Genomic DNA, 24,726 nt, shown 5'->3' with positions numbered 1-24,726 from the left:
AGTCTTTGTGAAGGTAATCAAGTTAACATTAGGCCAGTAGGCCCTGATATAAAATGTCTGGTGTTGTCACAAAAAGGGGATACAGTATTTGAACAGAGAAACCCACAGAGAGAAGACACCTTTAGAGCACCTTTATGGTTAGGATGCCAAATACTGCCAGCAAATTAACAGAAGCTAGAAGCAAGTAAAGATCATTTTCCTACAGGTTTGAGAGGGAGCATGGCCCTCCTAACACCTTGATCTGGGACTTCCACCCTCTACAAATATGAGAGGCAATAAATTTCTGTTCTGAGAACCCAGCTAGTGGTACTTTGTTATGACAGCTCTTACCAACGGTTACAATAACTAAGAATCATTCATTCACATGACAAAGAGAAGGACAGACAGGAGAATAATGAAATGCTGGGCTGGCCCTGTAACTCCTCTTTTCCAGGAGGATATTAATGCTACCTCCTATTGCACTGGGTTGTGGTGAAGACCTAGATCGTCTGTGTAATACGCTTAGTACATGCATGCTGACAGCAGCTGTTCAGCAAGACTGATGTGTTAGGAGATGCACTGTGGTGGCAGTATCAAGATCAGACTGGGGATGGGGGAAGCCCAAGAAAGGATCCAACAAATCAAAAGGAAAATGAAGACCTGCACTGGGGCAGAAGAGCAAGGGCAGGAATGCATAGCCCAAGAATTATTTGCAAGGTCCAACACAGAAGATGCAGCGCTTGATGCACATAGGGAATGCGTTCTCCTCAGCACTTGGTTACTTTCAATTATGAAAACTCAGGGAACGTGGCTTCACCTTCAAGAAGTGGGTATGTCATTATGTGCAATCCAAACTCCCCAGAACATCTAGTATTTCAGGAAGAAAATAAAGGCTTCTCAGACACACACACAAAAATATGGTTTAGGTCCCAGAAGTCTGAATTTTCTTTCTCGGAACACTAAAATTTTGCTTCTTTTTCTGAAGGTCAGTAACATCCTGGTACTTGCAGTTACTTTCTAAGAAACAAATGAACATAATCAATAGGCATGGAGGTTCCTTGAATTCCAGGCAGATTCCCCTGACTACAAATACAAATACCCACACAGGTGCCCCAGCAACTTAGTTCAGTACATTTTTTGCTGGTTTCCTTTCCACCTGTAAGCCATCAAATACTGTTTCGTACAGACTAAGAGCCAGACTATTCACATCCTGCTAGGTAGCAGATGTCCCCTTGGAGAATAAATGTGCTTCCATTTCTCCAGCTGAAAATGGATATAAAACAGAAATGACCTACGCTCAGAGACAGTATAAGGACTGGATCGCCGTATGTAGGTGACGTGATTATTAGCATACGACACCGCTTCACCGAATCCTCAATTGTTATTTCACGGTTTTCTGCACAGTCTTGGCCAGGGGCTCAAACTTAAATATGGAACAGAATCACCATAAAGGGTTGACTGAAATATGCCTTACTGGGTCCCACGCTCAATTTTGGGGTCTGGGCTACAGCCTGAGTGCCTGCCTTTCTAAAACTGTGACAACCACTGATCTAATCAGCAGGGTTTTGATCAATCTCTCCACTAACCACAGCTCCTCCTAAAGCACTGACCAGCCCATAGTTGGTGGGTCAAGAAACAAGAACTTCTGTAAAAACAGTGAAGGCTGAATATGTGGATTCTATGTCCAGCCTTTCAACCACCCATTTAATTTCACTTTGGGCAAGTTCCTTTCACTTTATCTTCATCCTAACAAGGGGCCAGACATCGTTTTTCATTAGCTCTCCAGGTGCCTCAGTGCATGGCCAAGGAAACATTCACAAACCACAAAGGATTTCCACTCTTTACATCCCTTGGGCTCTTCCCACACATCCTCCCTCCTGTCCAACCTGGCTCTGAGCTGCTTGCTACCTCGAAGGCCTCTCTACTACATACATCCTGCTTCTCAAATAAGGCTTTGAAATCCTCAGACACAGCAAAGGGGTCTTCAGCCATTTCTCTGGTAATCAGTAAGTAAACACATTCAGATTTACGAAGATATTTTAGATTAAAATAGGCAGGCCCTGTTGATATTGGCACTTGTCACGTAGGCTCATCTAAGGAGACCCAGAGTGAAGGAAGCTTACATATTCCTCTTAGAATAAAAAGTGATTGCTAACTGGGTGCCAATTAGGTTAGCTGTATTCTAAGCATCATACATGAGTAAACTAAGTGATTCCTCTTCACATCTTTATATGACAGGTGGTATTAATATACTCATTTTGCAGATGAGTAACTATGGCTCAGAGAACTAAGTAACTTCCCCAAGAACACACAGTTAGAATGGCTGGGCCGAGATTTCAATTCAGGCAGTCCAGCTCTGGAACCCTTACCAATGACATCATACTGCCTCTCAAACACTCAAGATACTGACATACTACAAATGGGTGTCAGAAACAAGAAGGATTGTTCCTTGCAGGATTTTTTTTTAACTGAACTGAATGTGTTTTTTATATATTTATTTTTTATAGTTTATTGTCAAATTGGTTTCCATATAACACCCAGTGCTCAACCCAGTAAGTGCCCTCCTCCATTCCCATCACCCCCTTTCCTCTCTTCCCCACCCCCATCAGCCTTCAGTTTGTTCTCAACATTCAAGAGTCTCTCATCATTTGCCTCCCTCCCTCTTCCCAACTGTTTCTTCCCCTTCTCCTCCCCCATAGTCCTCTGTTAAGTTTCTCCTGTTCCACTTATAAGTGAAAACATATGGTATCTGTCCTTCTCTGCCTGACTTATTTCACTCAGCATAACACTCTCAAGTTCCACCCATGTTGCTACACATGGCCAGACTTCATTCTTTCTCATTGCCATGGAGTATTCCATCGTACAGATAAACCACATCTTCTTGATCTATTCGTCTGTTGATGGACACTTAGGCTCTTTCCATGTTTTGGCTATGGTTGAGAATGCTGCTATGAACATTGGGGTACCTGTGCTCCTATGCATCAGCACTCCTGCATCCCTTGAGTAAATTCCTAGCAGTGCTATTGCTGGGTCATAGGGGAGTTCTACTGTTAATTTTCTGAGGACCCTCCATATTGTTTTCCAGAGCGGCCCCAGTTTACATTCCCACCAACAGTGTAGGAGGGTGCCCATTTCTCCATATCCTCACCAGCATCTAGGGTCCCAGTTTGTTCATTTTAGCCACTCTGACCGGCGTGAGATGGTATCTCAGTGTGGTTTTGATTTGTATTTCCCTGATGATGAGTGATGCTGAGCATCATTTCATGTGTCTGTTTGGACATCTTGATGTCCTCTTTAAAAAAAAAAAAAAAAAAACACACACACACAAACATAGAAACAAAGGAAGGAAGAGGAAAAAGAAATGGAGGATGAAGAAAGCGCACCCAGATCAGCAGTCATCCAGCCAAGTCCAGACTAGCTGGGATGAAACTCACACATTCATGAGAAATCCATGTCTACTGTTGCATAGGATTTTGTGCTATTACCCAGCAAAAGCTAACAGACACAGTACCTGACTCACGAGGAGCACCTACTGGGAGATCTACAAGGACAACACCAACAAAAACCACCTCAAAGAACTGAGACGGGTCAATTAAAATCCAATACATCAAAATTAGGCTATTGTAGAATACTATCAATGGGCACCTAAAGATTATTACAATCACTGTTGTTTTCCTCTAGAAATTCTGGTAAAATCAATTAAGGACGCCCAAAGCTAATTCTGTGACAGCATTTGAGTGCCTGCCCAGACCACAGGAAACAGTCTTCAGCAAACCATTCACTGAAAAGCTGGCTTTAATACCTCTGTGTCCTAAGCAGGGCAATCAATAAACTCATTTTCCCTGTCGGATGGCTTCCCCCACCACACACTCTGCAAAAACATGGGGATTTGACCGGAGACTACGATAGAGACCAGTGCTCGACAGGAAGCTGGCTCTCAAGTTTCTAATATTCAGATAAGAAGACTGAGGTAATTAAGGATCTTAAAGAATTTGCCAGGGGCGCCTGGGTGGCTGAGTCAGTTGAGCGTCTGACTTTGACTCAGATCATCATCTCATGGTTTGGGAGTTCGAGCTTCACATCAGGCTCACTGCTGTCAGCCTGTCAGCGCAGAGCCCACTTTGGATCCTCTGTTCCCCTCTTTCTGCAGCTTCCCTGCTTGAGCTCTTCCAAAAATAAATATTTTAAGTTTTTGTTTTCTTTTTTTTTGATAGAGCGAGGGAGAGTGAGCATGAACTGGGAAGGGGCAGAGAGAGAGGGAGACATAGAATCAGAAGTGGGCTCCAGGCTCTGAGCTGTCAGCACAGAGCCCGACATAGGGTTCCAACTCATGAGCTGTGAGATCATGATCTGAGCTGAAGTTGGAAACTCAACCGACTGAGCCACCCAGTCCCCCCAAAATAAATAATTTTAAAAAGAATTTGCCAGATGAGGTGCCTGAGAATGAAATCCCAAAATCACAGTTCCACTACAGTAAAAACTCTAAGTATCAGATTCCAAAGCCACCTACAGTCTGATCAAACTAGTACCAGGTTTACATGCCTAAGAAGCATCCCAAAATTTTATAAATTAGAAATGGAGCACAGAATATTCTTTACTAAAACAAGTGGTTATTTTCTTTTGGTTTCTTTTTTTTTTTTTTTTTTAACTTTTTTTAAATTTATCTCTGAGAGAGAGAGAGAGACAGACAGACAGCATGAGCAGGGGAGGGTCAGAGAGAGGGAGAGATACAGAATCTAAAACAGGCTCCAGGCTCTAAGCCAGCTGTCAGCACAGAGTCCGACACGGGCCTCAAACTCACAAACCGTGAGATCATGACCTGAGCCGAAGTCGGATGCTTAACCGACTGAGCCATCCAAGCATCCCTTTTGGTTTCTTACGGTTTTATTATTTGCTTAAGAAAATCACTTTCTGAAATCTAGGTAAGAGTCTAGAGAGACCCTAAGCTTGGGTCTAAATCAGAGGCTGCAGTTTCAATGAAAAATGCAAGGTCTGCAGGAGTTTGAAATTGAGGCCCCATGCTCTCTCGATGTTTCCATGACATCTTTGTACTGTGTATTCTGAGTGCCACAGCAAGACAGGACAGAACCACCATGGCACGAAATCACACCCATGCTAAGGTGGCCTCAACTAAAGCCAGACTGGTTTCCACACTACAATCTTTCATACCCACTGGGACACAGTGACTAAATCCAAATCCCATCATGATCCAATCCCCCTGCTACTCAGCTATAACCAACTACAGTGAATAATCACTTCATATACTGCCTTTTAATGCAAGGAAGGAGGGTGGAGGGGCTTTGAACTCAGCTAACAAGAAGGAGGAGGCATGGACAATCCCCTTTTTCCTTGGGCAACTACTATGTTTGGATTATTGGAGGGACAAAGGAAAAGGGTGGGGGGGGTGAAAAGTTAAGGTGTAATCACGACTGTTGGGCAACATGAAAACTCCTCCCCGTAAAAAAAAAAAAAAAAAAAAAAAAACCTCCTCCCCCTGCCCTACTTGCACGGAGAAACCAATTAGCACAACACAGTGGGGCTGGAGGAAGCACTATCACTTCTGCTAGGATGCACAAGAATGGCCACTGGGGACAATCCAGGGCAGACAGGCCGACAAAGCACCGTGACTTAGCAGAAGCCAAAGCACCAGGGCTGGTCCACCTCTTCATTAACAGCTTGAAGCATTTTGTAATCTAGGCAGTGGAATAGGGGCTGGGGGCCAATGTCGGGGCACACCATAAAACCCTGAGCATCTACTTACGGGCTCCACGAACTCAAACATCTTTCTCTCTTGGACTTCCTGCACCTTGAAGACATACTCCAGGGATACTTCATAGAAATGCTGCCGGACCAAGTCCACTTGGCTGTCTGCCTATAAACAAGACAGAATTTAAGAGAAAAAAATCAAGTCACTATCCAAGAAAAGTATTCAGCAAGCAGGCCAGAAAAATCTCTGGAGATGGCTTTTATACACAATGCAGAGAACATGCAACAGACTTAAGACTAGTGATGACGGTAGCTGACCACTCAACTCTGTGCCAGGCACCATGTCCTTAGGTGTACATACATTACGTTTCATTATTCGCTCCTCATTCACTGCAGTTATTTAATCCTCCTTCAATTCCTAAAGGAAGATATTCTCTTACCTCTAACTGACAGGAGGAAAATGAAGTCTGCTAACATGAAGGACCCTGAAGGAGCCAGTACAGGACACAGTTAGGATTTTTGTACTTTTGGATCTGCCTCTGAGACCCCTGGTCATCTTTAAACTAGGAGGCTTTGCCACCTCCCCACACCCAGGGGCCGACCTGGGTCCCAAGGAAGACAAATTTTTAAGGAGAAAAAAGTAAACCTGCAGGGCTATCCCCATCCCAGTAAGAATGAACAAAACCAGCTGTTAGAGGGCAGGGGTCCTCAGGAAAGGACATTTCCACTTGAGTTTCACCTAGCTTCTTGGCTGTCAAGGAACAAACGGTCAGTTTACTCCAGCAGAGTAATGACATTACTCCATCTGAACCTCCTTTCTCCCTCTGTGCAGACGGAGGTGCTAGCAAGGCACACATACGTATGATTAAGCCACTGGTGCAGGATGTAGATCGTAGGGGAGAAAATGCATAAGATGCTATTAAGTACCTCAACTATCACTGCAAAGTTCATAGCATTTCCACACGCACTGTGCCACCTTACTGTTACATTGAATGCACATTTCAATTTCAACTAAAAATATTATTTTTAAAATATTTATCCACTTATTTTTTACAGAGACAGAGAGCAAGCGTGTGAGCAGGGGAAGGGAAGAGAGAGAAAAAGAGAAAGAATCCCAAGCAGGCTGTGCACTGTGAGCACAGAGCCCAACTTGGGGCTCAAACTCACAAACTGTGAGATCATGACCTGAGCCAAAATCAGGGCTGGACACTTAACTGACTGAGACACCCAGGCACCCCTTAATATTTATTTTTTCATGTTTGTTTATTTTTGAGAGAGAGATCACAAGTGGGAGAAGGGCAGACAGAGAGAGGGAGACACAGAATCTGTGCTGTCAGCACAGAGCCCAACGCACAACCTGTGAGATCATGACCTGAGCCAAAGTCCAAAGCTTAACCAACTGAACCATCCAGGCGCCCCATCCCTTGATATTTTTTTTTTCATATAAAAATGAATATCCTGGTAGCAGAAAACAAGAATCTGCCTTCTTTAACTCATTTTAGACGGGAAGACACCTTCAGATTAAAAGTAAGGGGATGGAGAAATATATATCATGCTACAGGAAATCAAAAGAAAGCCGGAGTAGCTATACTTATATAAACTGGACTTTAAATTAAAGACAATCACAAGAGATGAAGAAGGGCACTACATAATAATTACAGGGTCCATCCATCAGGAAGAACTAACAATCATAAATGTCTATGCACCGAATATGGGAGCACCTAAATATCTAAAACAATTAATCACAAACAGAAACAAGCTTATAGATAAGAATGTGCTAATAGCAGGGGACTTTAATACTCCGCTTACAGCAATGGATAGGTCAACCAGACAGAAAATCACTAAAGAAATAACGGACTTGAAAGACACATTGGACCAGATGGATCTGATGGATATATTTAGAACTTTACATCCTGAGGCCAGGGAATTTACTTTCTTCTCAAGTGCGCATGGCACATTCTCCAAGATAGATCACATACTGGGACATAAAGCAGCCCTCAATAAATTCAAAAGAATACAGATCATACCATGCACACTGTCAGATCACAATGCTTTGAAACTTGAAATCAATTACAGGAAGAAGTCTGGAAAACCTCCAAAAACATGGAGGTTAAAGAACACCCTTCTAAAGAATGAATGGGCCAATCAGGCAATTAGAGAGGAAATTAAAAAATATATGGAAACAAATGAAAATGAAAACACAACAATTCAAAATCTATGGGATGCGGCAAAGGCAGTGCTAAGAGGAAAGTACATTGCTCTCCAGGCCTATTTCAAGAGATTAGAAAAAGAATCTGCCTTCTTTAGAGGGGAAAGGGTGAGAAACCATTCTATGCCATACCTGACAGAGACAGACACAGCCCCCATAGAAATAGGTCTTCCAGGGTTCCTTTCTCAAGGTCCCTGCAGAGGAAACTTGAGATGGACCTTATCTTCCATTACACCAAATACGGCTCTGCTCTATCTTTCTACCTAAAGAACCTGACAAATGCTTCATTCATTCACCCATCATGGACAAGAAGAAATTTCCTTCATGGAGCTCACAAAATAGGGAAGCAAAGAGATATTAAATAATCATGTAAATAAATAGAAAATTACAAACTCTGGTTAAAGCACAAAAAAGCCTTTCAACTCTCCTGTGAGCAACTTCCTCCTAGGTCAATGTACACGGAAGCTAATTTGCTAAGTGCTGGAAATTAAAAAAAAAAATTTTTTTAATTTAAAAAAACCACGAAGGGCTAAACTTGGGGGCCTCTTCTAAGCCTCTCAGCAAGGGAAGTTGGTATCTGAGGACTGAGAGATCTTTATTTGGAGGCCCAGTTTCAGAAAGTGCCATTCCCTCCCTCCCCAGGTGTGGCTCTGCAGACCACTGGGCTGACATCCCTTCCACCTGGGCTCCGGCCAGCTAAGCCCCATATGTTCCTGCAGCCTGTCATTTCCTCATAGCGCAAATCCAACACACTTACGCCAGAGATGCAGCTACTTCCCCTGACCACCCACACACCTCAAACATCCTCCCTGCTCAAGCTTGCCAACTGACACTGCAACTCGAGAAAGGATCATTCTGGAAATTTGCAACATGGCTCCTGCCGTGAGACAGCAATGGAGGAAACTCCTTGGAGACAAACAGCAGAGCCCAGCATGAGTCAGGGAGCTCATAGGCCAAACACCCAGGTTGGACTTGCAGTTCTAGCATATTCTAGCTGGAGAGACCTGCTCTAGTCACTTATCCTCGCTGGGTCCCTTTCCCACACCTGGAGGTAGTATCCGCCCTTGCAAGAAAATGAGCCATTTGAAAGGCAAAAAGGGCTGTGTGCACATCTGTTGTTACTCCCACCAAGCCCTTCAGAGCAGATGGGCTTCAGGCCCAGCTCCTCCCCGAAGTTGGCCATGCGTCTCTGGGTGGTTAAGTTCCTCTCCTAACTGGTCTCCCAGCTTTCTTTCTCTCCCCAACTCCACTCCAGTCTGCACCCAGCAGACAGAAGAGCGTTCTTAAAATTGGCATCAGAGGTTCTCACAAACTCATCAACGTTTCCCTCTAGCCTCCACCATGGTTTGCAAGACCTTGTGTGACCTGCTTCCCCCCACCCCCATGCATTCTCACTTTGCTCCGGTCACCCAAATTGACTCCCTATCCCCTAACACTCCAAATGCTTTCCTGCCATGCAATCATTGCCACTGGTGTTCCTTCTGCTTGTAAACCTCTTCTGCTAAATACTCAGTTTTTTAAGGCTTTAAGGCTGGGTAAGAAACATTTATTTACATTATGACCCAAAAAATATGCCTTTATCATTTTCTTCTGTAGCCTCCTCTATTCTATTTCATGACTCAGTAATTCAGATTTTTATGACAATTTTTTAAAAATACCTTATTTATTTTGAGAGAGAGGGAGGGAGCGAGCAAGCACGGGGGAGGGGAAAAGAGACAGAGAGAGAGAGAAAGAGAGAGAGAGAGAGAATCCCAAGCAGACTCTGCACTGACAGTCCCCACTGATAGTGGGGAACCTGATGCCAGGCTCAGTTCCACAAACCATGGCATCATGATCTGAGCTGAAGACAAGAGTTCAACACTTAACCAAATATGGCACCCAAGTACCGCTAAAATACTTTATTTTTAAGTAACCTCTGCACCCAACATGGGCCTTATACTCACAACCTTGAGATCAAGAGTTGTATGCTCCACTGACTGAGCCAGCCAGGCACCCCTACACACACACAATTTCAAGAACACTATCCTACCTTTTCTCTTAGTGGTCCTTCTCATCCTTCCAGCTTCAATTCACGTGTTAACCTGTTTAGAAAAGACTTCATGCACCATGTTCATGTATACAAGATAAAGACCCCTTAGGGTAACCTACCTTCCCAATTGTTTCCCTTACCACTATGTAACATTATTTTCAATGCTTTTCTCTTCCTGCCGCTTGCCTACTGCAATATAACATCAATGAAAGCAAAGACTTTGCCTCATTTTTCCACTTTTCTATCCCAGCTTCCAGAACACTGGCTGGCCCATAGTATGCATCCAAGAGATGCCTGAGGAATGAATAAATCGATCTCTATGTGGCCAGTTTTTCAGTTCTCAGAAGAGAGGTGTAACTCAATGTATTTCCACAGGAAAGGGAAGAAAAAATCCAATTAGAATGGTAGGTTTCTCCTGCCAATGCCTGTGCTAACCTGGGCCATAGAATTCATCACATCATTAGACACCACCCCCTGCAATGGATTGGTGGGCCAGGAGTTCAGCCCACCTGGCAAGCCACTTAGGATGGTTTCCCTGCTGGTTACTTGAGAAACAGTTAACTACCCACTTGTTTGAGATGTACCAACCATTCTATGCTTTTTGGAAAAGAGACAAGGTCCTAGACTGTAAGTTCATGAATGCCAATCATTCATTTACTCTCCACAACACTTGACACCTGAAAGGACTCATAGAAGTAGGTAATGAATATGTGTTAAGTGAATATGGTCTTTGAAGCTTCTTAGCCCTTGAAAAAAAATAGTTAATTGACGTAAGAATCATCCACTAGATGGCAGTGTCATTCCACATCACTGCCCTATAATTTTACCCACCGCAATGTAGGGATGGGCTAGAATTTAACAGAATTCAGTCCAGAGCTCTGCAATTAGGGAAGAATTCTGGATATTCAAAGAAAGCAAATTTCATTAAAAGTGCACTAGGTGTTTACTAATATTCCCAAACTGATTTTTTAATAACCGTGAAGAAAATCAACACTTAATAGCTGCAAGACCTTGAACAACTCACTTGACCTCTGCAAGGAACCCAGTTCCTTCCAATGTATTTCCAGTAGGTTCAATCAGAAGATTACCAAGTTCCCTCCTCCAGGTGACTCCTACCTGAATGACACTGGCATTGCATAACAAAGGCTGCCCACTCCCAGGGTTGAGAGGCAAGTAGGAGAGCACAGTGAATTCAGAGTTCCACGGTCAGGGGCCAGTGTTCACAACCTCATTGACCAACTACAGGCAAGTTACTGAACGTCGAGGGAATAAATCTTTACTGCACAGAGTGGTTGTAGGGATTTGACAAGATTCCAAGCAAAGTGCCTAACACAGTATCTGAATAAGCTTTGGTAAAGATTTGCTGGTATTACTGTTGTGGTCAGTGAAAACTGTTTTATCATTTTTATTGTTCTAAGATTTTTATCAACTTTATTCAGCTAGGCATAACTAAAGAGCAATGCTCAGGGGTGCCCGGGTGACTCAGTTGGTTAAGCATCCGACTTCAGCTCAAGTCATGATCTGACAGTCCATGAGTTCGACCCTGTGTCAGGCTCTATGCTGACAGTTCGGAGCCTGGAGCTTGCTTCGGATTCTGTGTCTCCCTCTCTCTCTGCCCCTCCCCAGTTCATGCTCACTCTCTCTCTGTCTCTCCAAAAAAAGGTACAAATGTTAAAAAAAAAAAAATTTTTTTTAAAGCAATGCTCAAGAAGACCTGGACCTGAAAGAAAGACCTATAGCCCAGCCCAGCCCTGGCCTGCAAAGTACCTAGTAAGCACAGCAAGGTCAAAGACAAGCACACAAAGAACCACAGAAGAGCATAATGTAGAAATGCCCACTAATATCTGTAACTGGCCAAGGCAGTACTGTAGAGTAAATATCGGTGTCCCTGCCAACACTCCTATGTTGAAACATACACTCCAATGGGACAGCACGTGAAGGTGGGGCCTGTGCAAGGAGACGAGATCATGAGGATGGAGTCCTCATGAATGGAATGGGTGCCCTTACAAAAGAGACCCCAGGGAGCTCCCCTGGTCTTTCACCACATGACGCCACAGCAAGAAGAAGCTATGTATGAACCAGGAGGCAACCTCTCATCAGACACTACAGCTACCAGTGCTTCAACACTGGCCTTCTTAACCTCCAGAACTCTGAGAATTAAATTTCTGTCTCTACAAGCTGCCTTGTCTATGCTATTCTGTTTTAGTAGCCTGAACACACTAAGGCAGTGAGGAAGAGTACCATCCAATTTGGGAACAGGGAATGGGGAAGAACGAGCCAGTCAGAGGGATAATACTTTCTATTTGTTTAGCAGCCATAATAAGTCTTCCCATACATGAAGTGGACAGAACAGGTACTTTGTATTTTATCAAAAAATGGAATTAAAAACTCAGTGAGGTGGGGCGCCTGGGTGGCTTAGTTGGTTAAGCGTCCGACTTTCGCTTAGGTCATGATCTCGCGGTTCGTGGGTTCGAGCCCCGCGTCGGGCTCTGTGCTGACTGCCAGCTCGGAGCCTGGAGCCTGTTTCAGAGTCTGTGTCTCCCTCTCTCTCTGACCCTCCCCTGCTCACGCTCGCTCGCTCTCTCTCTCTCTCTCTCTCCTAGAAATAAAAAAGAAAAAAAAAATTTAAAAAAAAAACAAAAAACAAAAAAAACTCAGTGAGGTGAGTACTTGCCCCAGGTCACACAGTGAAAACACAGAACAGCAGGCCTTGAAGTAAGATATCAGTTTGCCAGCCAGGGCTCTGGGCTGACATTATGCTATCTCAGGGGGAGTGGATATTGGTGTGACTTTAAACAAGTATGTTAGACTCATCCCTGACCAGGAAAGCAGCATCCAGGCATGGAGAGAATAGACCAGAAAAGCGTCCTTACTCTGGGGAACGCCATGCCTATAGACTCACTGTGCTATGGGCGTCTCAACACCAACAGGTGCTATAGCAGTCACACAGTTGCTCAACTCTTAGCGACCCTGATTGATTTAACTGCTCAGAAACTGTAGAGCTGGCCACATCCAGTCACTGCAAGCTGCAGCCAAAAAGACAGTCCTTAAAGGTAGTTTCCAAACCCTAAATGCTAAACGACACTCAAAGAAGGGTAAGTAACTAAAAAGTGAGGGCATCAGGATAGAACCTAAATGGAATTATGCATTTATCATGGATGACTACATATTTTGGGGGCATCTTCCAGTTTTTCTGGCAAGGAGGAACTAGTACAGATTCCACAGCATCACAAAGAAATCAATCACCTTGTTTAGGGTACTAGTGAAGTTTCTTACCTCCTGAAGCTGAGATTCTTTCTTCTTAGAAGACAAATTCAAGTGTTTTTCTAAGATGCCACAATACTTTTCTGTCTCCTTGTCATACTTCTTTTTGGCTTCCTAGCAAAAAGAAGAGAGGAGAGAAAGAGTACAATGTTGTGGGAATAAAAGCAACCTTGTCAAGTCCTGCCTGCTCCATTTCATAGTTCACCATGCCTTCAGACCCAGAACAGCCAACAACCTAGCTTTTAACTCAAGCCAACCCACGTCAACAGACTGACGGGTGTAAATGTCTATCATAGAGAAACCTGTACAAGGCCAGAAAGAAGGTATATACCAGTATTTAATAGTGGCAAAGCCAGAAGTCCACTTTCTAAGAACCTCAACTCTGAAAGAGAAATTTCTAATTTCTCAAAGGATTTTCAAGGCCAAAGAAAGGAGCAAAGTTACCTGTGAAGCTAACTCCAAAGCAGTAAGACCTACGTAAAACTTAAATGGGACAGGTCTAGAATAAGGGCAGATTCACCTTTAACAGTGGTCAAAAAGTACTTGATAGACCTAAATATCCCTGGGCACAACACTTAACACATGAGGGTCTGTGAAATGAAGAATAATTCAAATGAAAACAAAGAAAGTGAATGTGTTCAAAGCAGCATTATTTTTAATAGCAAACAAACAAAAGGGCAAAAGCACATCGCTGCCCAAAGACAGGGCTTGAGATAACTCAAGGGCAGGAAATCCAATGAACGGAACAAGGAAGTCTACATGGTGATATGGCAAAGCTGCTCATGATGTAATGTCAAGTACTCATATTATGATACAAACTTGATGCATCCTTCATAGCATGTATCTACCTAGAGACAAAGATTACATGGAAAGATCAGTGAAAATAACCAAATTAAGGAAACGGGATACTGGGCGATTGTCTTCCTCCATTTGGGAAATTTTTATTATCCTAAGTTAATAACTTTCACAATGAAAAATATAAAAATCATAACAAACATAATTTCTGCTTTCCCACTAAACCAATGAGTCATTGAGATTCTACTTTTATCTCCCATTTTAGGGAAAAGGAAACTTAGATAATGGGAGGTTAACTTACAGAAAGTCACAGTGACAGAGCTGAGATCTGAGGTCAGGCTGCCTCCAAAGCCCACCTTTCAACCTCACTTGAGATGCATGTCCACAAGTGGCTCTCTTACTTCCACTCTCTAGTGGGGGTGGCAATCAAGGGGGCTGGAAGAAGGCTGACAATGGCTTGAAGAACAGGATCAACTTCACTAAGTCAGTGCATCATTCTTACTCTGGACTCAGCTGGAACCCACAGGACATATTTTCCTGCTACTCCAAAGCCTCTAAGAGGAGACAAACTTTTGCAGCCAGAGAAGGAAGCTCAGAGGCATCTTCATTCATTCCACAAAGATAGAAGAAGCAATCGCTCTGTGTCAGGCTCCTTTAACCACTAGCAACACAAGGGAGAAGTGGTCCTAAGCCTCACTGATAGAAGAAGGTAGTGAAACACTGGTAGAGTGCTCGTAGAAGGACAATTAACCAGTAAACAAATAAAGAGTGTAATTATAGACCGCAATAAGGGCTCTGAAAGACATAAGATGCTCTCAGTCCACAGAGTGCTCAACGATGTGAGCTAAGACCTGCTAATCATATGAGGGACAGGGTGGAGCCTTCTAGAGCGCAAGAGCAGTACAAATGTTCTGGGGGGAATACTGGGCAAGCCTATGTGGGACAGGTGACAGGAATCACCAAGAAGCTCTCACCTGAATCCCCGGCCATGTCAGAACACCATTCATCTGGTCAACCTTGAGATTTTAAGCCTCTCAAAGTCGGCACAATCATCACATACCCTTTTTAGCTGACATGTACCCACTTCTACAAATCTGAATTTTGCTTACAAGACTCCTTATACACAAGAACAACTCAACATGCAGAAGCAAGTGAGGAAAAAGCCGGGGGAGATACTACTCCTTCAAATTTGAGGATGGGTACAGGCTAGACAGTGACTCAAGCAACTCTTTCCTCTACAGAAATCAGCAACTTGGACCTGGGGCTCCCCTTCCCCTTAATGCTGGCAGATCCACTCCAGCAACCTGTCAGGAAGCCCCAAGAGGAAAACCCTATGCTGGACTAGCCCAGCTGGCCAGAGGTGAGAAAAGGCCAGGGAACATGAGTCACCGGCATTCTGTGACTTTTTGGCAACTCCAGCTGCCACATTCCATGTTCAAGAGGACGGCCAAAGCTAGAAAGGAAGCAGTTTCTGTTCCGAAAAAAAACAGCACCAAGACCTCCAGGGAGTAACTCTACGAAGATTTAGATAATGCTCTTAAGATGAGAGGGTGGTATTTCATGAGTTACTCAGGTATCAGATGATGCTTGCCTCCCAGGGAGCCCAATGTCATTGGCGAAATGGAGAAAACACAGAGTTAGAATCCTGGAAATTATTCCCAACTACTCATGGAGAGACTCTAAACAAATCACTGCCCCCTCTCCAAAACTGGGTTCTCTCACCTATAAACTGAGATGGGCTCAGGTTCAGGCTTCCTCTTTCAACAGAGATACTATCTAACAAAGTAAGAATAAAAACAGCCACCGCTTCATACACCTATTAGGATAAAAGGAGCTAAACCATAGACAGTGCTTAGCAGACAGTCCAGCACACAGAAAGTACACGATAAAATTCAGTAATGATGATGTTGGCAGTAGTGATCACAGTAGTCATGGTGGTAATGAGAGACTCGTCACCTGAACATACCTCTTCCTTATGGAGCACCCCACTTGCTTCCCATGCCCCACTGTCCCATGAAGGTAAGTCTTCACAACACCTACCACAACTTGAAATTATGTTTATTTACATCTTTTTGTTTCAGATCATTCTCTCTAGCCACACCATGAGCACAGTACATCTACACTTGCTCTCTTCCATCCTGTGGCCAGGCTCAGAGCAGGTGCTCATGTATTTTTTTTTTTAAGTGAACGAACTGTGTGTATTGCATCTAACAGCTAACATCCAAGGACTATATGACACTGAGCACATATGCATTTACTCATGTCTCCCTCACAAGAACTCTAGGAACTATTATCACTGTCCCCATTCTAGAGACCAGGAAACAGGTATGAAGAGGTTCAGCTATCCCCCAAGTTGACATGCCAATGCCCCCCTCTTCACCACTGCTCTCTTCTATTTTACTTTCACTGCAATGCCTGGCTGTCCAAATGCACCTAGGCTGGCGGAAAAACAAACTCCCCCAAACTCAGAATTCTAAACATAGGGTCATGATTAGGCTAAGCTCCAGGGGTCATGACCTTGGCAGGACAGCTACCTCTGCATCAGAATGCCCAGGAGTCCTCCTCCCTGGCAGCCTTCACCTCCAACACTGATTTTTGCTTCTTGCAAAGTAGCAACAGGTTGTTATAGCAACCGAAGCAGCACCAGAAGGGGAGGAAGGGTAATTTTAGCAGCAAACATGCAGAGTTCAGAAACTTCCACTTGGCCACTCAAGAGCCCTGGCTGACTCTTAGTCTGCTTCCTAAGCTGCCTGGTGAAGAGTTGATTTCTTTGCTTTCTCTTCAATGTACACAAGCCGAGGATACAAATGTATGCATATGGGGGGAGGGGAAGAACAAGCCTATTGGGAAAAAGAAATGACAAAAGGAGACGAGGGGAAATCACCCCCAACATCTTCACACTGTTCAACAGGAACGAGAGATTAGAGTGCATGAGAAGCAACATGTTTTGATGAGTGATTTTATTTAAATTATTTTATTCTCCTATTTCTCACGATCTACAACTCCACCTCTTCCCCGCTTCTGGAAAAGTACCTGCTACTGTTATTAAGATCACTGGTATTTCCCCCCATGGGGAGCCCACTCAGAATCCTGCTCCTCCTCGGTGCCAACCATGGCAGCCCCCAAAAGCAGGGCTGAGGGCAGAGGCCAGAGTGAGATGCATCCGTGCTCAGAGGCTGAAAAGACTGTTGGAAAGAGGACTCGATAAAGAGTTGTGTTCACTGCTGCTGCCTCAAAGCTCTTTGGAACATCCAGTGCCACTGCCAGGTATTATCGTGAATAGGAAGCATGGGTCCCAAGGCCACCAGAGTGAAGTTCTGCTCACTGAGCCCACGCACAGGAGAACCCGGGCAGGGCCACTCACGGCAAATTCCAAGTCTTGGACAAATTCCTAGTGGAAGAGACTCCCTCTTAAGTATACATTCTGTAATCTCTGATGCAAAACTCACGAGCTCTCATTTCTTCATAAATGTAAAGTGTAAAACTGGTAGAAAGTGATTTAGAGCTGCGAGAAAAATCTTTGCTGTGGTCTGTCCTTCAAACGACGGTCAACCGTCCCTCTGAAGAGCTCTGCCTGAGCAGCCCATCTCCTTTTGCGGACCCCCATCGTATTCATTTTCGGAAGCAGATGCGCGTAGGTGGGTAGGTGGCTTGGAGGAGAAAGATGCCACTTTGTTATGTTTCAGTTATCTTTCTCCCACATATAGGCACCTACTTCAAGGCCATTTCACAGCAGAGTAAAATCTAATCAAGTAGGTGAGTGATGTTGCCCAAAGCTCCCTGCAGGTGGCGCCAGCAGGACTCACACTTCCAGAAAAACAGGAAGAAAATCTCAAAAATCCTTTTTGCTTTCACCAATTCCAATGAAAACACTTTCCCTGCAGGTGGCCTCTAACACTATTCTGAAGGTCAAACTAGCTGGGATTTCCTAGTGACTTCTCACAGGGCAGGGGAACCCAGGAGAATCCACCTTGTAAAAACGAGCAAGATGCTCTTTGCAGTCTTCTCAGGGACTGATGGAATCGGCCAAATTTTAGCTGCTGTCGTTCCCCATCAGCACTACCCCTTGGGACCTAGGAGTTGAAGCAGTCCTGATTTTTGACCTGCACAAGGTATAGCATATATTTTTCTAAACCAGGAAATTTCAAAGAAAACTATGACTATTCACTTTGTCTTGATAAATGTCAAGATCTAGCAACAAAGGGCCCATTTTCTCAAACACAACAAAAATGAGCTGTGTCCCTCCCCACCCCCTCGGGCCCAACCCGCAACCCGGGTCTAGGCGCAGAGTCTTGGATGTCCGCAGTAAGTACAATTCCATGTTGTGCAAGCACAGATGTATCTACTAACACAAAGAGGCACGGTTTCTACCTTTGCATGATTTATGAACTAGCACAAAACGATTAGGTAACAAAATACGAGAATGACTGCTCTGGGGTTTGACCACACTCAAGTTTACTTGAGATACTTGCGAGTAACAGATGAGCTGGTATAAAATCTGAAAACAAGGCTGCCCTACAATCCGAGGACAGAGTTTGTGTAATTCTCACCTTGGCAGCCCCAATCTGCTCTTTTCGAAACTTCTCCAAGGGAGTGATGAGCACCTCGCTGGCATTCTCAATCTGGTGAGGAGAAACAGGGCAGGGTTGGGGGACAGGGGACACATGCACACAAAAGCAGCGATCAGTTAAGAATTCTAACAGTTCTGAAATAAAACATTTAAAAAAAATTTTGTTTTAAAAAGGGGGCACCTGGGTGGCTCAGTCGGCTGGGTATCTGACTACAGCTCAGGTCATGATCTCGCGGTGCGTGAGTTTGAGCCCCACGTTGGCCTCTGTGCTGACAGGTAGCTCAGAGCCTGGAGCCTGTTTCAGTCTGTGTCTCCCTCTCTCTCTCTGACCCTCCCCTGCTCACACTGCCTCTCTCTCTCTCAGACATAAATAAAACATTAAAAAAAAAAATCTGTAAAGAATTCTAGTAGTTCTGGCACCAAATGCCTCCTGGGTCTCGCTTTAAAATTTGAGTAAGCAACCCTGTACAGGTGTCAACTGTTCACAACACGTGAACTGAAAACACGTCAGCTCAAAACCAAGTCATCATCTCAAAACATGGAATTCTTCCTGTGTGTGATTCATTCTTTACAAATGCAGACCTCCAAAAAGGTAAGCAACCACATGAAGGCAGAGGGGAGCTGGTGACAGGAGAGAATCTAAATTTCAGCTTTTAAGTGACTTCTTGTAAATACCCATTCACCCAAGCTATTTTTTAGTAGGTGTATTTTAGACAGATCAACATTGAGTCTATGTTTAAAACGAGAAACACCTTTGGACACGCAGTGGCATGAAAACCTTCCAAGCCTGCTTTTGTGTATTCCTACCAGTACTGGACTAGGGTCAGGGCATTTGTGCCTCTGGACCACTGGCTGCCTCTCACCTTCATCCCCAGGCACTCATCCCATCAGGTCCTGCACACCCCCCAGACCATCACCCAATGTACCTCAAATGCCCAAAATTTGTTCTACTTCCAAGTTTTGGCAGTCGCCATTTACTCAGATGCTAGGTCCCCAAAGTCTCTTGTAGACAACTCATTTCTTATTCTATTTCAGGTTTAGGCCTTAAGGTCACCTCTTTAGGGAGGCTTTCCCTGATCACCAGCTGGTTTCAAAGCAAACATCTCCTTGCTACCTCACCAAGTGTTTCCTTCAGAAGATTTAAGCCAGCTAAAGTTTTCTAATTTACCACTACACACACACACACACACACACACACACACATATGCATGCACACATGTGCACGCCTATCTTGCAAATGCCCACTTGCACACCATTCTCCTCCCAACACAGAAGAGTGCTGAAACAAAGGAGCACTCAAGTATTTTTCAATGACTAAATGAATGAATGAATTATTTCTTGACTGGCTGCCAACTGTGTGACCACGGGCAATGCATTTAACCTCTCTGGGCTCTAATTTCCTCATGTGCAAAATGAGTAGGCTGGATTGTTCCAGCTCCAAGAGTCCATGGTCTGCTCAAAGGCAGTAAAAAATATTTTACAATCTTTCCTTTTAAGTCATTCACTGCTCACTCGTCGCTCTACTAATTATTTCAAGAATCCTGTCGCAACAAAGGATTATTTTTCTATATCACATGCACATCCATAACAATGAAACCGAAAGAGTAAATGCCAGAAGCCATCGATGGACACAGCCAAGAACTAAGTGAGCGATGTGAAGAATAAAAGGTGGCAGGTCTCCAAATACACTGCCATTTGTTTTTTTCTCAATTTTGAGAGCACTTATCTCAGAAGAGAGCGTTTTAACATAAAGGATGCAACGTTTAACTTGTTTGCTTTTTATTGTTATTTGATGTTGCTTAATGGGCTCCCCTGTTTAAGTCTTCCACAAATCAACTGAAAGTCTCCAAAGCTCACAGTAGTGTGCTGAGCCCCTAAGCTAGTGGTGCTCAATCTCAGCACGTCAGACTCACCAGGAAAGCTTTTAAAAATCCCAAAGTCCATACCCCTGAAACCAAGAGCACAAGTTAGCATACACTGTATGTTAGCTCACTTGATAATAAACTTTATTTTTTAAAGAGGCGGCCAATAAACAACAAAAAAAATCCCAATGTCTAGGTTATGTCTCAAACCAATACTTTGTCCCAGGCATCAATAGATTTTAAACTATCCAAGTTGTTCCAATGGGCATCTGTGGCTGAGAACCTAGCCTAAGGACAGGCTAGACACAAAAGCACTAATACACCTGGGAAACAGAATGCCCAAGACCTTGTCCCAGTCCTTCTACTGCTTGCTACTGGACTTCACAAGAGTCAGTTTTCCCAAGTGGTCAGTGAAAAACGACAGATAGTGAGAAACAAGGTTGTTCTGGGTCTAAGATTCTACGACTATGTCATTTCCACTCAGCTCTAAGCACTGCGCTGATACTGGTAGACAAAGAAGCCCACTCTTTGCTCCTCAAGAACTCCTACTTACTATGGGACAGACACATGCAGTGAGTATCAGACACAGTGGAGAATCAGATGCATGAACCTGATACTAAGAAAATACAAAGGATGGCCAACTATCCAAGGAGTTGGGAAAGCCTTTGCAGAGAGGTGCGGCTTTGGTAAGCTGAGCTAAACTGATGAGGCTGTCATCAGGTGAGGAGGTAGGAAAGGGACTTGAGATGGCCAGATACTCGGATGCGCACAGTAGAAAACTCAGTTCACAGACATTACTAAAAAAATTGTGGAGGCAAGCTGAAGAGTATAATCCACTCATTGTTCCCTTACCACAAGCCCAAGCAATCTGCACGGTATTCATCGTGATCTACTCCCCACACCCCCCCACCCACAAACACAGACTCAGCCAAGAATCAGACTCCTAAGAATCACTTCCCTTTCTCAGACAGTAGCACGTGCACAAACACACAAGCTGTCCCCTGCCTCCACCCACCACCGACCATGCTGCGGCTACCAGCCTCCTGATTCTGGTGCAGGCACCCAAAAAGAAGCCATCAAAGTAAACCATGTTTCTGTGTGGAGGGCAGAGGTGAGAGCTACCGCTCTGTGGAGTGTTCCAAGGAAATTCCCACATTCTTTAGTATAACACAATTTTGGGTTTAAATACAAACCATGACACTTTTTTTTTTTTTTCTTTAACTATGTGACCTTGGGCATGTTAACCACCCATCCGGAACTGCAGTATCTTCATCTAGACAATAGGATGATATAGGGACCATCATTCAGGTTAAAATTAAAAATGTGTGCATACATGTCTTGGTCGAGGCTATCGACTGAATAGCATTTCCTCAAAATTTATACGGCCAAGCCCTAACCTCTGTGAAATTAAACAAAGGAGCCATTAAAGTGGGTAGCTCTAATGCTATCATAGCCTACATCAGCAAACCAAAACCCAAGGCTCTCAACCTCTCCGGGTTGAGAAATGGAGACTGACTAGGCTTTCCCAAGTAAAACAACAGCTTAAGCTATAACTAATCAAATCATTTCCTTGCTACTTCCATTTGCTCCCTAGAAAAGCCTTTCCCCTATAGTTCCTGCCAGTGGAGGGTCCCTAAACATTTCTAGTTTGGTGCTTACCAGTTTGAACCAATTGTTCTTCGAATAAAGTCATAAAAATATGATATGCCTCAGTTTATCATTTAATACCCCCAGGATGGCAGTATCTGGAGACAGAGAGTTTCAAAGGTCCTTAGGTCATAAAGGCAGAGTCCTCACAATGGGATATGGCAAGAAGGTGGCCATGTGCAAGGCAGGGAAAGGGCCCTTAGCAGAAACCAAATCAGTCGGTTCCTTGATCTTGGATTGTACCCAGTCTCCCCAACTATGAGAAATGAGTAGTTGCTGTGTAAACCATCCAGGCTGTATTCTGTTGTGGCAGTCTAAGCAGATCAAGACAGCCAACTTAGGGGGCACCTGGGTGGCTCAGTTGGTTAAGCGTTCGACTTCGGCTCAGGTCATGATCTCATGGTTCGTGGGTTCAAGCCCCACATCGGGCTCTGTGCTGACAGCTAGCTCAGAGCCTAGAGCCTGTTTCAGATTCTGTGTCTCCCTCTCTCTCTGACCCTCCCCTGCTCACGCTGTCTCTATGTCTATCTCAAAAACAAACATTTAAAAAAAATTTTTTTTACCCAAAAAAGACAGCCAACTTAGTCTCCAATGATCAGTTTTAGCATGTGAAGAGAGGACAAATGTTCACTGACAGTTTCTTCCCTGGTCCTCTAGAGCACCACTGCCTAGGGCCAAGCCCTCCTAGGGGCACATCACCATGAGGCCAGCAGAGGGACTGCAATTCAGGCTTCATTCTTGGTATCTTAGGGATACAGAGAAGATGCAAAAGAACTTTTTATGGATGTGTAATCCATTATCTGTGGATGCCAAACCTCATCAGAATTTATAATAATTTAGAATAGAGAAGATAGCATCTAAGAACCTAGAGATCAGCATTTGATTCTTCAATATGCCCAGTGCTCCCTTTGTAGAGCCTCTCGTAATGACAATCCTTTAGTTAGTGCCCATTGACTCGGTGCATGCTGCAGGGCAGACACCGGGTTAGGTGTTTCAGAATAAACACTGAAGGAGGGACCCCTGCCCTTCAGGACTCTTGGATACATTTGGTAAGAGGAGACTGGAGGTGGGGTGTGGGGGAGGGGGAAGCACAGTGTGACACCTTCATTCCCACCCTGCCCATAGGGAATCCTAGGCCTCCAGAAGTTAAATGATTCAAAAGATCCACCTGGAAGTCATACCTTACGGGCACACCTTACAGTGAATCTTTGGGAGGACAACAACATGGTTCTCAAGTTATCCACAGTAATCCCTTACCATTTATGGAAGGCTGACATGACCACACTATATGGGACCAAGAGCACCCTGGCCATACTCACCATCCGTATCCGTTCATCTTCAAGATTCCTGAGGACCGTGGCAAATTCCTGCAAAGACCTTGCTGGAAAAGAGAAAGTGCCATGAGAGGGACATAGAGAAATGGGCCTTTGGGAGCCTTTCCAAGCACAGTGAGTATGTTATGGATTCAAATCCCTTGGCACAGGCAGAATCCTAAAGTCAATTGCTTCCCAAGTTCTCCCCTTATCTTTTCATCATTAACCATCCAGGATGACCCCAAAAGGCAGGTTAATTTCACCTGGCACTCTAGCTAGGAAAGGATTTCCTTCAAAAACCTGCCTGTTCCTGACACTACCCAGGACTGATGAGATGCTGGCTGGCTCCCAGACTGTTGGCTGGAAGGGGCAGAGTTCCACGTAAGAGTTAAAGGATTTCCTGCCCAGGATTTGACCTCTTCAACCTTAGTTGTGGGCTCGCGTCAGAAATCAACCTTTCCTTTGGCACCAAGACTACACTAGTGCAGCTCGCCTTAGAAGCCACATCTCTGGTTTCTCCCTGGATTCCTCCTCCTGCGTCTTTAAGCCACTTATTGATACAATATGCCTACAGCATGGTGGTCAAATGTAGAGTCTCCTACACCAGAATTATTCCCAAACGCAACAGGCATGAGGTGCAGCAGCCCTGAAGATATTCAGAACATAGGCGTAGTGCTGGGAGAAGCACCCATGTATTCAGGAGGTACTACAACGATGCATTTTCACTGCTCTCAGCTATGTCCCAACTGCCTTTGCTCATGCCCAGATCAGGCCACTCTGAGTGACAACAGAGGACTCCACAAGCATGAGACAACTTTCTTAGTTTAATTTCTCAATCCTTGCTCACTCCAGGGAGCTAACCAAGATGCCCAATGTAAGAAGAGTCAAGTGCAAGGGCTAGACCCTGCCAAATGCAGACGTCTTGATATTGCAAATCACCTGTGCACAGTGTAGTCGTCAACAGTAACCCCGCCCTCAGCCTCTGATTAAGAAATGGGAGGGGAGATAGAGGGATGGGAGGGTATGGGTCTGTCCATTTACCAGGAAAACAGGAGGATCGGGCCTTTAACAACCAGGCAGAGAGAGCAGTTTAGCTTCACTCAGCACAGCAACGGGCTCCTCAACAGAAACACCAGAAGGTGCCCCGAACAAACTGTATTGCGGGAGGCCGCCGGAGCATGCCCCACCGCCCTCAGCCTAGGAGCAGGCAGCAACTGTAGTCCGGGCCCAGGCCCCAGCCTGCCCCCCACAGTACCCCTGCCCTCCTCCTAGCCAGACCGGTGTAGGGGAGAGTGGTCCTAGAACAAATCTCCTCTCATCCACAGACATCTTGGCAACACCCTGACCACTGT

General features: G+C 44.5%; 1 protein-coding gene across 5 annotated transcripts in view; it reads right to left on the bottom strand.

Annotated features, from left to right (window-relative positions):
* Window positions 1-24,726, bottom strand: part of ARHGAP26 (Rho GTPase activating protein 26) — a 423,871-nt gene that overhangs the window by 297,506 nt on the left and 101,639 nt on the right. For all 5 annotated transcript variants that reach the window (XM_077768849.1, XM_077768850.1, XM_077768851.1 and 2 more), the window contains exons 3-6: window positions 23,381-23,442; window positions 18,533-18,604; window positions 13,200-13,301; window positions 5,741-5,851 (exon numbers count right to left, since the gene is read on the bottom strand). In XM_077768849.1, the coding sequence (XP_077624975.1) occupies window positions 5,741-5,851; window positions 13,200-13,301; window positions 18,533-18,604; window positions 23,381-23,442 (347 nt within the window). The remainder of the gene's footprint in view (window positions 1-5,740; window positions 5,852-13,199; window positions 13,302-18,532; window positions 18,605-23,380; window positions 23,443-24,726) is intronic.

The sequence above is a fragment of the Crocuta crocuta genome, unplaced genomic scaffold (genome assembly GCF_008692635.1).
Source record: "Crocuta crocuta isolate KB4526 unplaced genomic scaffold, BGI_CrCroc_1.0 scaffold64, whole genome shotgun sequence".
Taxonomy (NCBI): Eukaryota; Metazoa; Chordata; class Mammalia; order Carnivora; family Hyaenidae; genus Crocuta; species Crocuta crocuta.
The sequence above is the reverse complement of the archived record's forward strand: the minus strand, read 5'-3'. Positions and strand labels throughout refer to the sequence as shown.